The sequence below is a fragment of the Myotis lucifugus genome, unplaced genomic scaffold (genome assembly GCF_000147115.1).
Source record: "Myotis lucifugus unplaced genomic scaffold, Myoluc2.0 scaffold_111, whole genome shotgun sequence".
NCBI lineage: Eukaryota > Metazoa > Chordata > Mammalia > Chiroptera > Vespertilionidae > Myotis > Myotis lucifugus.
Window position 1 is genome coordinate 1,023,789 of NW_005871159.1, and position 12,708 is coordinate 1,036,496.

Below are 12,708 nucleotides of genomic sequence, written 5' to 3' on the forward strand. Positions count from 1 at the left end.
GGGAGAGAACATGCAGTTTCATTTAAGAAATAATTAGGTTACACATATAGAGATTTTGATGTGGAACAAAAAGATATATGAAGGAAACCCTGATTATCATATTAAAGTTGGTGATACGGTCACGTGCATACATTTAGAGAGGAAGCTGGGCAACTCAGATAAGTAGCATGCATGTCTGGGTGGCAAAATGGCCATAATAAGGTTATAAGCACAATTGGGGTATTTTCCCTTGCTTAATTAATATGTTGATCCATCTGAAATACAAAGAAATTGAGCAATGAATAGACAAAATAGAGATGGTAGATAATTTTTATTTATGTAAATAGTGATATTTCAGATTCAAAGGGCATTATTTCCATTACACACTGCAAAATTTTTCTTTTTACCTACTTTTAAATTAAGAAAATGCACCTTTGTTCCAAACTTTGATGCTCAGCAGTACTTCTCTTGTCCAGAGTTTATATGCAGCACTGTTTTCTCCATCTAACGCAGTATCCGTAATCATACTCATCATCATCACAAAATGTTTTACAGAATCCTCTCACTCTTTCGCATCTCTCAATTCTATATTTCGGTTTTTCATCAAAGTTACTTCTGGCTGCAAAGAAAGAGAAAGACATCAGTCCAGTTTCTCATTCGGGGCTCTTCTTACTAAGGGGAGAAAAATATTCTGTCGTAAGTCGTGAGATCATGTTTGTGAGAGATGGAGATTCTGGGATGGTTGTTTTATAGCACAATATATCACTGTTTCAGAAAGTGACCAAGCCCCAAACGTTGCACTTGCACAAAATGTGTATGTCCTTACCTTATATCTCACATCAATATTGAACTTCAGCTGGCGCCTAGAGGCTCTGCCTTCTCATCTGTTTTTCTTACTTTATTAAGACCAGATTTACTTTCCCATGTTTCCATTGAGATGAGGTTTATAGTACTTTACACACATGTAATTTCATTTGCATATGTTCTCAGTTTTTTCATTATTATTATTTTTAATCCTCACCTGAGGATTCTCCCCCCCCCCCCATTGATTTTTAGAGAGAGTGGAAGAGAGAGGGAAAGACAGAGAGAAACATCAATGTGAGAGAAACACATTAATCACTTGCCTCCTGCAAGGCCCTGACCATGGCCTGGGCTGGGGAGGAGCCTGCAACCAAGGTACGTGCCTTTGACCAGAATTGAACCCAGGACCCTTCGGTCCACAGGCCAATGCTCAATCCACTGAGCCAAGCCAGTGAGGGCTGTTCTCAGTTTTTTCAAACCTACTCTTATCGCCTCTTCAGAGAACCATTTGGTCAATGCTTTCTTCTCCATTCCAGATCTCACTCTAAATTGAAATATCCTTTTATTTTGCTGGAACAAATGAATATGTAGCTTTCACCAGTCTACATGTTTTAGTACTAAATTATATGTATTTTTCCTAAACATTAGTTATACTTTTATTCTTGCAGCCGAAATATAATCTCTTAAATGTTAGTTATAATTTATTCTGATTCTTTGCTATCTCCTACCCTGAATAGCCCAATAGGCATATAAAATAGAGATGGTAGATAATTTTTATTGTAACACAGTAGGCATGAAGATAGCAGATCAGAGACTAAAGCACTTTAGCTATAAGCATATAAACTCAGTTGTGCTATACATTAAGCACTTAATAAAAAGAGGATCCCCAATTTAGTCCAGTTTGTTGTGAATCATCTAAGAAATGCAAAGAAGGATGTTCTGAGATTCCAAACTCACATCTTTGTGTTTATGCATTAAACCAGGGGTCCTCAAACTTTTTAAACAGGGGGCCAGTTCACTGTCCTCAGACGTAGAGGCGGACTATAGTTTAAAAAAAAAAAACTATGAGCAAATTCCTATGCACACTGCACATATCTTATTTTGAAGTAAAAAAACAAAACGGGAACAAATACAATATTTGTATTTGCATGTGGCCCACGGGCCATAGTTTGAGGACCCTGCATTAAACTGTAGTAAAAGGAAGTAAATATTTTTGTTACTTTAAGATTTTATTTCTCTTAATGATTCAATTATGACCAATGCCTTTAAATAAAGATACTTGGGAGTCAGAATTATTTATTTCCCCCCAAATTTTATCATAGTACTTACTTATCTTAAATAAGTCATTCTGTCTATCGGGCAGAATATACATAACCAAAATATATTTTGAACAAACATAGCCAACCCAAATATATTTTGAATATTAAATTCTGCATATGTCAGAAAAATAAAGAAAACATTTTCATTAAAATACGGAGAATGAATTACATTGAATTTAGATTAGAAGTATATTATGTCAACTCATAGGACCTAATTGGCAGCCTAGCATCTAATTGAAATTCAGAATGGTTTCATCTTAATTTCATATGTCTGCTATTTATTTGAGTACCTAAATTTCTCCAAGCATTAGGTTGGGATCTGGACAGAAACTTCAAATGTATAGAATGTAGAGAAGATTTTAAATGTACATACTTTATTATTAACATTAATAAAGTTAGCAGAAAAGAGATGGAAGTTAAGCTTAAAGTGCAAGAAATTGTCAGATGGTTTTGACATATGAATATATGTATCTCCTTTGGGAATGGGAAACTAATTCATGATGACAGAATCCCTGGCCACTGGTGAATTTTGGTGAAAGCTAAAGTTATGTCAGAGCCTTACTTGATATAATTTAAAGTAGGGGAGAGGGTGATATATTATTTAACTAAAAAAAAAAAACTTTTGCTGGGATAAGTACTTTTTAAGCTAATTAACATTCCTAAGACCCTGATATCTTGTCAACCCACCAAATCCAGGTTGAGTTTTAAGATATGCTAAATTCAGAAAAGAGAAGAATGGATTTATAATGATTATTGGTAACATTAAAATATAATAACGTTCTTTTTATTTTCTCATTATTTCAAATGATAGAAATGTTTTAAATCATGAAGAAACCTACAGAACTATATGATCTGGAAACAAAATGTTTATGTTGCAAAATTGGTACTATCACTTCTTAGTTATTTGCAAAAATGTATAAATTTGGAATCATAACTATGTCATGTGAAAACTATAAATGTAAACAACATAACCTCAAAGTGTTTTTGTGAAGTTGGTTATGTAATGTTCTACACTGTACAATGCTATACAGATATCACCCATGAGTGCATAAGAATTTATGTATTATTTAAAACTAGTTGGCTTATATCACATGAAAACAAAAATAAGCCCTAGCCAATTTTGCTCAGTGATAACAGGTTCCATTTTGGTCAAGGGCACGTACCTTGGTTGCAGGCTTGATCCCTAGCCCAGGTCAAGGTACATGCAGGAGACAACCAATTGATTTGTCTCTCTCACATGTATGTTTCTCTCTCTGTTTCCTCCTTCTCCCTTGCACTCTTTCTAAACATCATTGGGAAAAATATCTTCTAGTGAGGATTTAAAAAAAAAAAAAGCCTGCTTGGAGGAAGGACATGTAGCATCTCTTTCACTTACTGATACTTCTGTACTTTTTGAACATCACTGGAGAAATGAGGCCTATTTTGGGACAGTAGAAGGGAAATATGTTCCAGAAAGGTTTCTGGGAGTCTGGGCAAGAATGAAGTGCTACAAATGTGGTGGAGATACACTGTGGACAGCAACCTGGAACAAGTTGGAACAAGTCCTGTAAACATATGCATAGGGACAACTCTGTTAGGAAATCAATGGTTAAAAGCTCAGTGGCCCCCATACAGGTGATTCAATGTTAGTTTTCCCAGGCCTTGTGGGGAGTTCTTTGTCCTCCCAGGAGAAATGTCTGGTATATATCTCCCCATCTGTTAGCAAATTACTTATTTGTAGATTACCTTTTTGCCCACCTCATGGTACTCCCTGCAAATAGAGGGGCAGAGTTGGATGTAGGAGGAGGTAGGTTTGGAAGACATCTACTTTTTCTGGGTCCAAGTTGAAGTCAAGGTAGGAGCAAGGCCATGGGTCAGTGAAAGTTTGTATAATTTGTCTGAATCTTACAGAATCAGATGCTAGTGGGTTTCAGTCCTGTATACTCTATTAGCTGTGATGTATTGAACAAATTATTTGGTTCACTCTAGTTCACTTTCCTTTTGAAATTGAGGTTTTTGTGAAGTTCTGAAAACTGTAATGAGAAAGAATGTAAAAGTATACAGTGTTAAAAAACTAATAAGTCTTCAAAATTAGGTGAGGGCATGAGTGGGGGGTTGGGGGGCAATGGGGAGATAGGGACACATATGTAATACCTTAATCAATAAAATAAAATAAAATAATTAGGTTATTTGCATATCCTTTATTTTTACTTCCCTTTGGGAATCCTACTTAAAACTGACCCCAGGTGAAGCATTGCTATTCAAAGTTATGACCTGCTCTAATGGAAGCACAATCCTCAAGTCTTAAAGCACTAGATAAGGCCAGTTGTCTGCCTTGTTCTCTGATCTATTTCAGCATGTAGCAAAATGCTTGAAACAACATACTCATCAAATGTGCAAATAACTGACAACGTGACCCAGTGAATGAATATGTTATCATGGATAAGAATCTAAGTGGTGTTATATACTAAAAAGCTATCTGGGCTTTATTACAGTCTCTCCATCAGTTATTCCCCATATCAACTGAGTAAATGACTTAACCCCTATACTAGCTTCTTCAACTGTAAAACCTCTTAATAATAAATGCCTATTTCAGAGGGTTGTGTGGCATCTAATGAGCTAATAAATATGGAAATAGTCTCTAGCTTACGATTAGTCAAGTAAGGTTACATTGTCATCAGTGTGAGTGATTTATAGATTTGTAGCAGATTTTTACAAATAATCCTTTACTAGCTCACTGATTTTTCTTCATTTTTACTTTGAAATGAAGAGAGTGCCTTCTCTCGTGATCTCTACAGCATGCTTTAGTAAGCAGCTGTGTTGTACTTGGCCCTGTGCTGAATACGGATGCAAAATGAATGGAATAGCTAAACGCCTTACCCTCAAAAGGCAGTCAACGTTTGTTAGGCGATGATGACATATAAATGGAAACAATATCGTATCACTTGTGAAGACAATTCTGGGATATAAATAAAGTGTCCTTGCAGCATATAATAAAGAGGTATAAACCCTTCCTGGAAAAGGCTGTTTTACTATTACTACCACTCCAGCTATTGCTACCCCTGCCATTTATTAACAGGTATGCTTTATTAAGTGTTCATTAGGCTTTAGGTTCTTTCCTAAGAAATTTATACTTATTACCTGATTTAATGATCTAACGATCGTATAAGATAGGAATAACTATTCTCAGTTCACCCATAAGAACGCCTGAAGTTAAGACTCTGCACAAGGTTTCAGAGGGAATAGAAGAGGAGGGAGGATTAACAGTTAGTCATGTTGGACTCTGAACTCCTGAGTGTTCTGTCACTTCATTGAAGATGTGACTTCTGGTTGCATCTCAAAAAGCTGATAGCATGTTTTCATGAAATTGAGGGGCAACCTAAACATCGATAGGTATTTTGAAAGAATTTGTGATTGATGAAGAATGGTGTGACTTTTAGCACGACTGAAGTGACATGGACATGGGTCTCAAAAATAAAGCAAAGTCAAATTAAGCACATATGGCAAAAGACCTATAAAGCTGAGGAGCAAAGGTCTTTCACATCCTTGGTTAAGTTTATTCCTAAATATCTTAATTTTTTTTATTGTTGTTGTAATGGTAAGTGGGGTTGTTTTTTTAGTTTCTCTTTCTGAGAGTTCATGTTTGGTGTATAAAAATGCCAGTGGTTTCTGGGTGTTAATTTTGTATCCTGCTATGTTGCCAAATACATTTTTTATGGAGTCTTTAGGGATTTCTGTGTACAATATCATGTTATCTGGGAATAATGACAGTTTTACTTCCTCCTTTCCAAGTTGGATGCCTTTTACTTTTTCTTCTAGTCTGATCACTGTGGCTAGGACTTCCAGTAGTATGCTGAATAAGAGTGGTGAAAGTGGATGTCCCTGTCATGTTCCTGTTCTTAGAACAACAGAAAAAAGAATTCAGATATTGACCCAAGCCATTACCCTCAATTAACATTTGACAAAAGAGGCAAGAGCATACAATGGAGTCAAGACAGTCTCTTAAATAAATGATATTGAGAAAATTGGACAGGCACATGCAAAATAAATAAATAAACAAAGAAACAAAGAAAGAAAGAAACTAGACCACCAACTTATACCATATACAAGAATAAACTCAAAATGGATAAAAAGCTTAAATATAAGTTGTGAAACCATAAAAATCTTGGAAGAAACCATAGGCAGCAAAATCTCAGACATCTCTCATAGCAATATGTTTGCTGATACATCTCCTAGAGTAAGGGAAACTAAGGAGAAAAATAAACAAATGGGACTACATCAAAATAAAAAGCTCTGCACAGCAAAAGAAACCATCAACAAAATGAAAAGAGAGCCCACTACATGGGAGAACATACTTGCCAATTATACATCTGATAAGGGGATAATTTCCAAAATATATAAGAAACATATACATCTTAATGAAAGGTAGACAATCCAATTAAAATTGGGCAAAGGACCAAGTACCTAAATAGATACTTCTGCAAAGTGGACATACAGAAGGTTAAGAGGCATATGAAAAAATACTCAAAGTCACTAATATCAGAGAGATGCAAATTAAAACAACAATGAGGTATCACCTCACATCTGTCAGAATTTCTACCATCAACAAATCAACAAATGACGAAGATGTGGAGATAAGATAACCCTAGTACACTGCTGGTGGGAATGCAGACTGGTGCAGCCACTATGGAAAACAATATGGAGTTTCCTCAAAAATTTAAAAATGGAACTGCCATTTGACCCAGTGATCCCATTTTTAGGAATATATTCTAAGAAGCCCAAAATACCAGTCAGAAAGAATATATGCAGCCCTATGTTCACAAAGCACAATTTACAATAGTTAAGATCTGGAAATAGTCTAAGTGCCCATCAGTTGATGAGTGGATTAAAAAGCTGTGGTACATTTACACCATGAAATACTATGCCACTGTAAAAAAGAAGGCTCTCTTATCCTTTGAGACAGCATGGAGGGACCTGGAGAGTATTATGCTCAGCAAAATAAGCCAGTCAGAGAAAGACAAGTATCACATGATCTCACTCTTATGTGACATCTAATGAACAAAATAAACTGATGAACAAAATAAATCCATAGACATAGAGGCATGGAACAGACTATAGAATCTCAGTGGGAAAGTGGGGGTTGGGGATTAGTGGGGACAGATTAGCCCAGGAATTTATATGCATATATGCATAGCCCATGGACACAGACAATAGTGTGGTGAAGGCCTGGCAGGGGCAGGTGTGGGATGAAGGGGGTCAGTGGGGGGCGGGGGGAAAGGAGCATCTGTAATACTTTCAACAATCAAGATAAAGTTTTTTTTTTAAATATATATTTTATTGATTTTTTACAGAGAGGAAGGGAGAGGGATAGAGAGTTAGAATCATCGATGAGAGAGAAACATCGATCAGGTGCCTCCTGCACACTCCCTACTGGGAATGTGCCCGCAACCAAGGTACATGCCCTTGACCGGAATCCAACCTGGGACCTTTGAGTCCACAGGCCGAAGCTCTATCCACTGAGCCAAACCGGTTAGGGCTCAAGATAAAGTTTTTAAAAAGTAATTAGAAAGATAATTTAGTTAATGAAATTTCAAATATAGAGGAGAAAGTGAATTTAGGATATAGTTATGAATTAGAAGCAGCCCAGTTAACTTTTGGATTTGGGGGAAGAGTAGTATGAAGAAAGCAGCAGTGAGGTCAAGTGTTTTAGACCTTTATACCGTGTGGTTGAGAGTAACAATCAGTGAAACAGAATAAAAGGAAGGAGACAGACTTTAGCCTTTGTGAGTAAGAAGAGTTAGAACATGTCAGGATTAAAAATTCTTGAGGCCAGACAGATGAGTAAGTTCCATAACTAGTAATAAATGCAGCTTTGTCATTTGGGAAGGAGATTGAAAAAAATATATTTGCTGATAGCAGAAGTTACTGTAGTGAGCAAGGTAATCTCAGGAAAGCATATAAAACAAGAAGAAAATGGATTAGGGGCAAAAGCTAGAGGTCACTGAATTTAAGAGACTATAAAAAATGGAGAGGTCAACTAATAATTGTCAAAATAGCAACCAGAAAAGCAGTGCTCAGAAGTTTAGCAAGATGAAGAATTAAAATAGGACTTGGGGTTTGATTATAGGAAAATATAACATTAGGAAGAAGGTTTTCAATTAATTGCTGTGGGTGAGTATATTGGGGAAAAGAATGTATAAGATTTCATAAACTGGAGACTCTGAGCCTAGGCTGTTTTTCAAAATGTTTAGTGAAGAATAGAATAAGGCAGATCAGAAAGTAGCTTGAAGAAGAAAAAAATCACCCATGAAATGTAACTCTACCTATAACATATCCAGAGCCCCTCCATTCCTCGTTGTTTTTACCATTACCACCCTGGACTGAGCTACCATAATGTTTTATCTATATTATTTCAATACCTCCTAACTCATGAAATCACTTCAGAGAAGTCTTTTTAAAACAAAATTCAAATCATGTTTTCCCTTTGGATAAAACCCTTTGGATTTCTCTCAGGATCAAAGGCAAGGTCCTTTCTAGTTCCTAAGAAGCTCTGGGTTATCTGTCAACACATTCTCTTTCTAGCCACCTGCCCTCCCCAGTCACTCTCGCCTCACAGGCATTCCTCACAGATCTCAAGTGTGCTCCCCTGACCACTTATTGCCCCACTTCATTATTTTGCTCAAATATCACCTTCTCAATAAGGGTCCCCTGAAAAATCCCATCTAAAATTATTATAACCCACTATTGTTTTGGGAGTGTTTGATTTATTATTTTCTGATGTAATTTGTTTATTTATAATGTTTATTGCTTGTATTTATCTCCACATCTAGAATATGAGCTCCACAAAGATAGAGAATATTGTCTGCTTTGTTTGTTGATGTGTCCCAATCTTATATTATGGCAAACACATTTTAGGTTCTCAAAGACTACTTTTAGAATTGGTGAATAAATGAGAGAAGGGACGTGGAATGTAGTGTCTAACTCACATCATGTCAGTGTTATGAATTGACATTGACCTGCTTGGGGGCGGATCCTATGTCTTATTAATTTTTTAACTCTATAAAACTTGATAGTACTTAAAGCTCAGTTTGTGATCAATAATAATCAGTTCTTTAAGATAGGATATATAATTATTTTATCTTCAAATCCAAACCCCATGACATTAAACCTGGGGAGAAGGAAGCCATTAATCAAATGTCTGAATAAATAAATTACTAATTGGAATTAGATATTGTTCTTGCCCCAGGACAAGGAGGGGAAATAAATCTTGAAGTGGGTTGGGTTTGAATATTTGGAGTCAGGTTGAATTGTAATTTTTTTCCTCCTAGGCCTGTGCTGGGGTTTGATGGTGATATAACTCATTTCAACATAACATGTTTAACTGATTCAGATGTGTATTGTATAAATAACAACAAAAATACTGTGTCCAACACCTGGAGTCTAGTTCATCAGGGTCAATGTTAATGAAGAATTACAGAAAACCAAAAGTGAAGGGAAATACATAGTGCCATGGAAAGTTAGATTCTGGGCCAAAGGAAGGAAAATGAAAAATTTCAGTTCTAATGAGTTTAATATTATCTAGCTGTTTTGTTAATCAGTGCCATGAAAATTACAGTGTATGAGCAAGAAAGTTGCCAGAAATCTTCCCATTTATAAGTACTTGCCTTTTAAAATTTTATGTTATTCCTTTAAAATATTTTTTGGGGGTTAATTAATCCTGAGAGCAATATGAACAATTAGTGTCACCACTTTCCCTTTAAGGAACAGACTACAGAATTTTAACAAAGGGGCTTCTAGAATTTTCAATGAATAACATCACACAGAATAGTTAAAAGATTTCTGCAGGGCCCAGCCAGCATGGCTCAATGGTTGAGCATCAACCTATGAACCAGGAGGTCACAGTTCGATTCCCAGTCAGGGCACATGCCTGGATTGCGGGCTTGATCCCCAATGTAGGGCGTGCAGGAGGCAGCTGATCAATGATTCTCTCTCATCATTGATGTTTCTCTCTCTCCCTCTCCCTTTCTCTCTGAAATGAATTAAAAAAATATTAAGAACAAAGTTTTCTCCAGGGAATTTCATAGTTGATGCTCATAGATTTACATTCTCCTTCAAGTTTGTCACATTTGTCCCTTGAACTGAAGGCAGAGGCTTATGGCTTGAATAGACACTGAACTATATTTAAGGAGAGACCAGCTCAGTAATTTATATGGTTTTTGTTTTCTCTGTCAAACATCAAAAGATGAAGGATCTACCAGTACAGACTAGTTCATGTGCAGAGATGCCTCGAGTGTCTTCTAGAACACCTCTCACCATTTACCACTACTCAGTGGCCACTGAAAAACTCAATTCTTATTTTCCCCATATTATTACTATATTAGGCTTCTCAATTTTACTTTATAGGTCTTGATGTAATGATAGCCCAGTGTCTACCTAGATAAAATAAGTAATAAAACTTTTATATCAAGCATTTAATTTTACTAATCTTCTCAACATGGCTGATATATGTATTGTCCAAAGGTTAGGCTAATATATTCCTGGATTCACCAATATATCATCTGTGGTCCATATAAAATGACATATGAAAACTTCAAATAGAAATTTGTTCTCACAAGGCACAGAAAATGTATTGACTACCTGAAAACATTGTTGATTTTTTGGCAAATGAGTGCTTAATTATAACCAGGGGTTTCAACCCAGGCCTCTCAAATAGGATATTTGGCAATGTAGGTAGACATTTTTTTATTGTTACAATCAGTGGAAGGAGTGTTATTGGCATCTGATGGGTAAAGGCTAGGGATGCAGAAAAACATCCTACAGCTAAAGACACAGTGCACAACCCACAGCAAAGGACTGTCTGGACCAAAATATCAATAGTTCCAAGGTTGAGAAACCCTGTTTAAATGAATAATGTAAAATTACTCTTGAAGATACTTGTACTACAAGGCAACACATTAAGCAGTCAAAGTCTATTTTAAGTTATTCAAATATGCGAAAGATAATGCCTGTAAATATCCAATGTATGCTTAGCAAGTAGCTGTTTCATAATGGGAACTCATATGTTTATTAAAATAAAACTCTAAAAATTAAACAGTTTCTTGTGATAGAAATATATCTAGAAACATTATCAAATTAGAAAAATATTCTTTCCTTGTGCATATCACTGCAATAGATAATGGTTAGTATGAGCATAGATCCTTAGATCTCATATTTTGCAGCTAGAAAATGGAATGAGATGTCATAATAAATAATTCAAGAGAGTAGCTTGGGCCTGGACAATCTTTGACTTCTTATCTGAGTCTAAGTGTGATCCATATGTTTCCACTCAATACATTTCCTTTTTTATTTAGTTAAATTACCAAAAAATTATCCAATTTTATTTGGGGGGGGGGTGGTAAGGAGAAAAGTTTCTGTTTCTATTCCTATATTGGAATATTGATGGTTTTTAAAAATTGGAATTAATAGAAATTACTAAGTTGCATTCCTAAACTCAAAAAAGAAGCAGATTTTGCATTTTTGAATAGAAACTGTATGATTCAGAGGTATGGTTAAGAGTGTATTTGTGGGGGGAAATACTGTGGACTTTCCAGGAAGTAGGAATCAGAGGAACTCAGATAGAGTGGAGCTGAGAGTGAAGATTATGCCTGTCTTTCACTGTCTATATCCTCAGTCAGGGTCATTTCCCAGGACTGAGGAGGTGAACTCACCTACTGGTCACAGTTTCTGACTTTCTTTGTCAGAATATTTAATTACGTATAGCCTCTTTGCCTTTATCACATTCTTCCCCTCCTTTTTTACTCCCTCTTCTATTTCCTGATACATATTTTTTTTTCTCTCAAAGAAATAATAAGAATAGAAATTGGAGTTCGTTGTGATTTTCCTCTGCTCTTCTGTTCTTTCATCACTTTCTTTTTTTTTAAATATATTTTATTGATTTTTTACAGAGAGGAAGGGAGAGAGAGAGATAGAGAGTTAGAAACATCGATGAGAGAGAAACATCGATCAGCTGCCTCCTGCACACTCCCTACTGGAGATGTGCCCACAACCCAGGTACATGCCCTTGACCGGAATCGAACCTGGGACCTTTCAGTCCGCAGGCCGACGCTCTATCCACTGAGCCAAACCGGTTTCGGCTTTTCATCACTTTCTCACTTAAGCTCTGTGTCTCTCATGCAAAAGATCTGCACTCTCAGTGTCTACTTTTTCAATCCCAGTGGATTTACCTTTTTTCCTGGTATTACCCATTGAGCAGTGTTTAACTATAAAATAGCAGCCCAAATCTACTGCTAGCTTGTATCTCAGAAATATGCTCTTCCCATTTCTTTGACTTAGGGTTCTCAAAACATTACTTACGTCAACTCACATAAGGCATATAGAACTTTGAATAGTGGTGAGGAACTTCCATAATATAAATTCTGCTTACTCTGGTACCAAGAGATCAAGAGAAAATGCAATGTAAAGGCACCAGATACGTATGTGGCATAGAACCACTTCTGAATGGTTCAATGTTAAATTTTATTTGATTCTTTGTGTATTACAGAGATACACAGGCCTTGAAGGATGTGCTGGGAAGGCTTAGTAATTCTGATCCTCTCTTCTTGGACCATGTGTCTCTTTTCTTCTGTCCTCT

General features: G+C 36.1%; 1 protein-coding gene across 1 annotated transcript; it reads right to left on the reverse strand.

Moving 5' to 3' along the window:
• Positions 1 to 458: 458 nt before the first annotated feature.
• On the reverse strand, positions 459 to 1,311 carry LOC111826935 (beta-defensin 110-like). The gene is made up of 2 exons (XM_023757717.1): positions 1,260 to 1,311; positions 459 to 598 (listed from the first exon to the last, which is right to left on the reverse strand). The coding sequence occupies exons 1-2, from the start codon at positions 1,309 to 1,311 to the stop codon at positions 459 to 461; spliced, it is 192 nt and encodes a 63-aa protein (XP_023613485.1).
• Positions 1,312 to 12,708: the final 11,397 nt, after the last annotated feature.

What these genes read in the sequence shown, in the direction of transcription:
- LOC111826935 (XM_023757717.1), bottom strand. Translation starts at nt 1,311, where the DNA reads ATGGAGAAGAAAGCATTGACCAAATGGTTCTCTGAAGAGGCGATAAGA. An exon ending in TGAAGAGGCGATAAGAGTAG is followed by an intron (nt 599 to 1,259) that starts GTTTGAAAAAAC and finishes CTTTCTTTGCAG; the next exon opens with CCAGAAGTAACTTTGATGAA.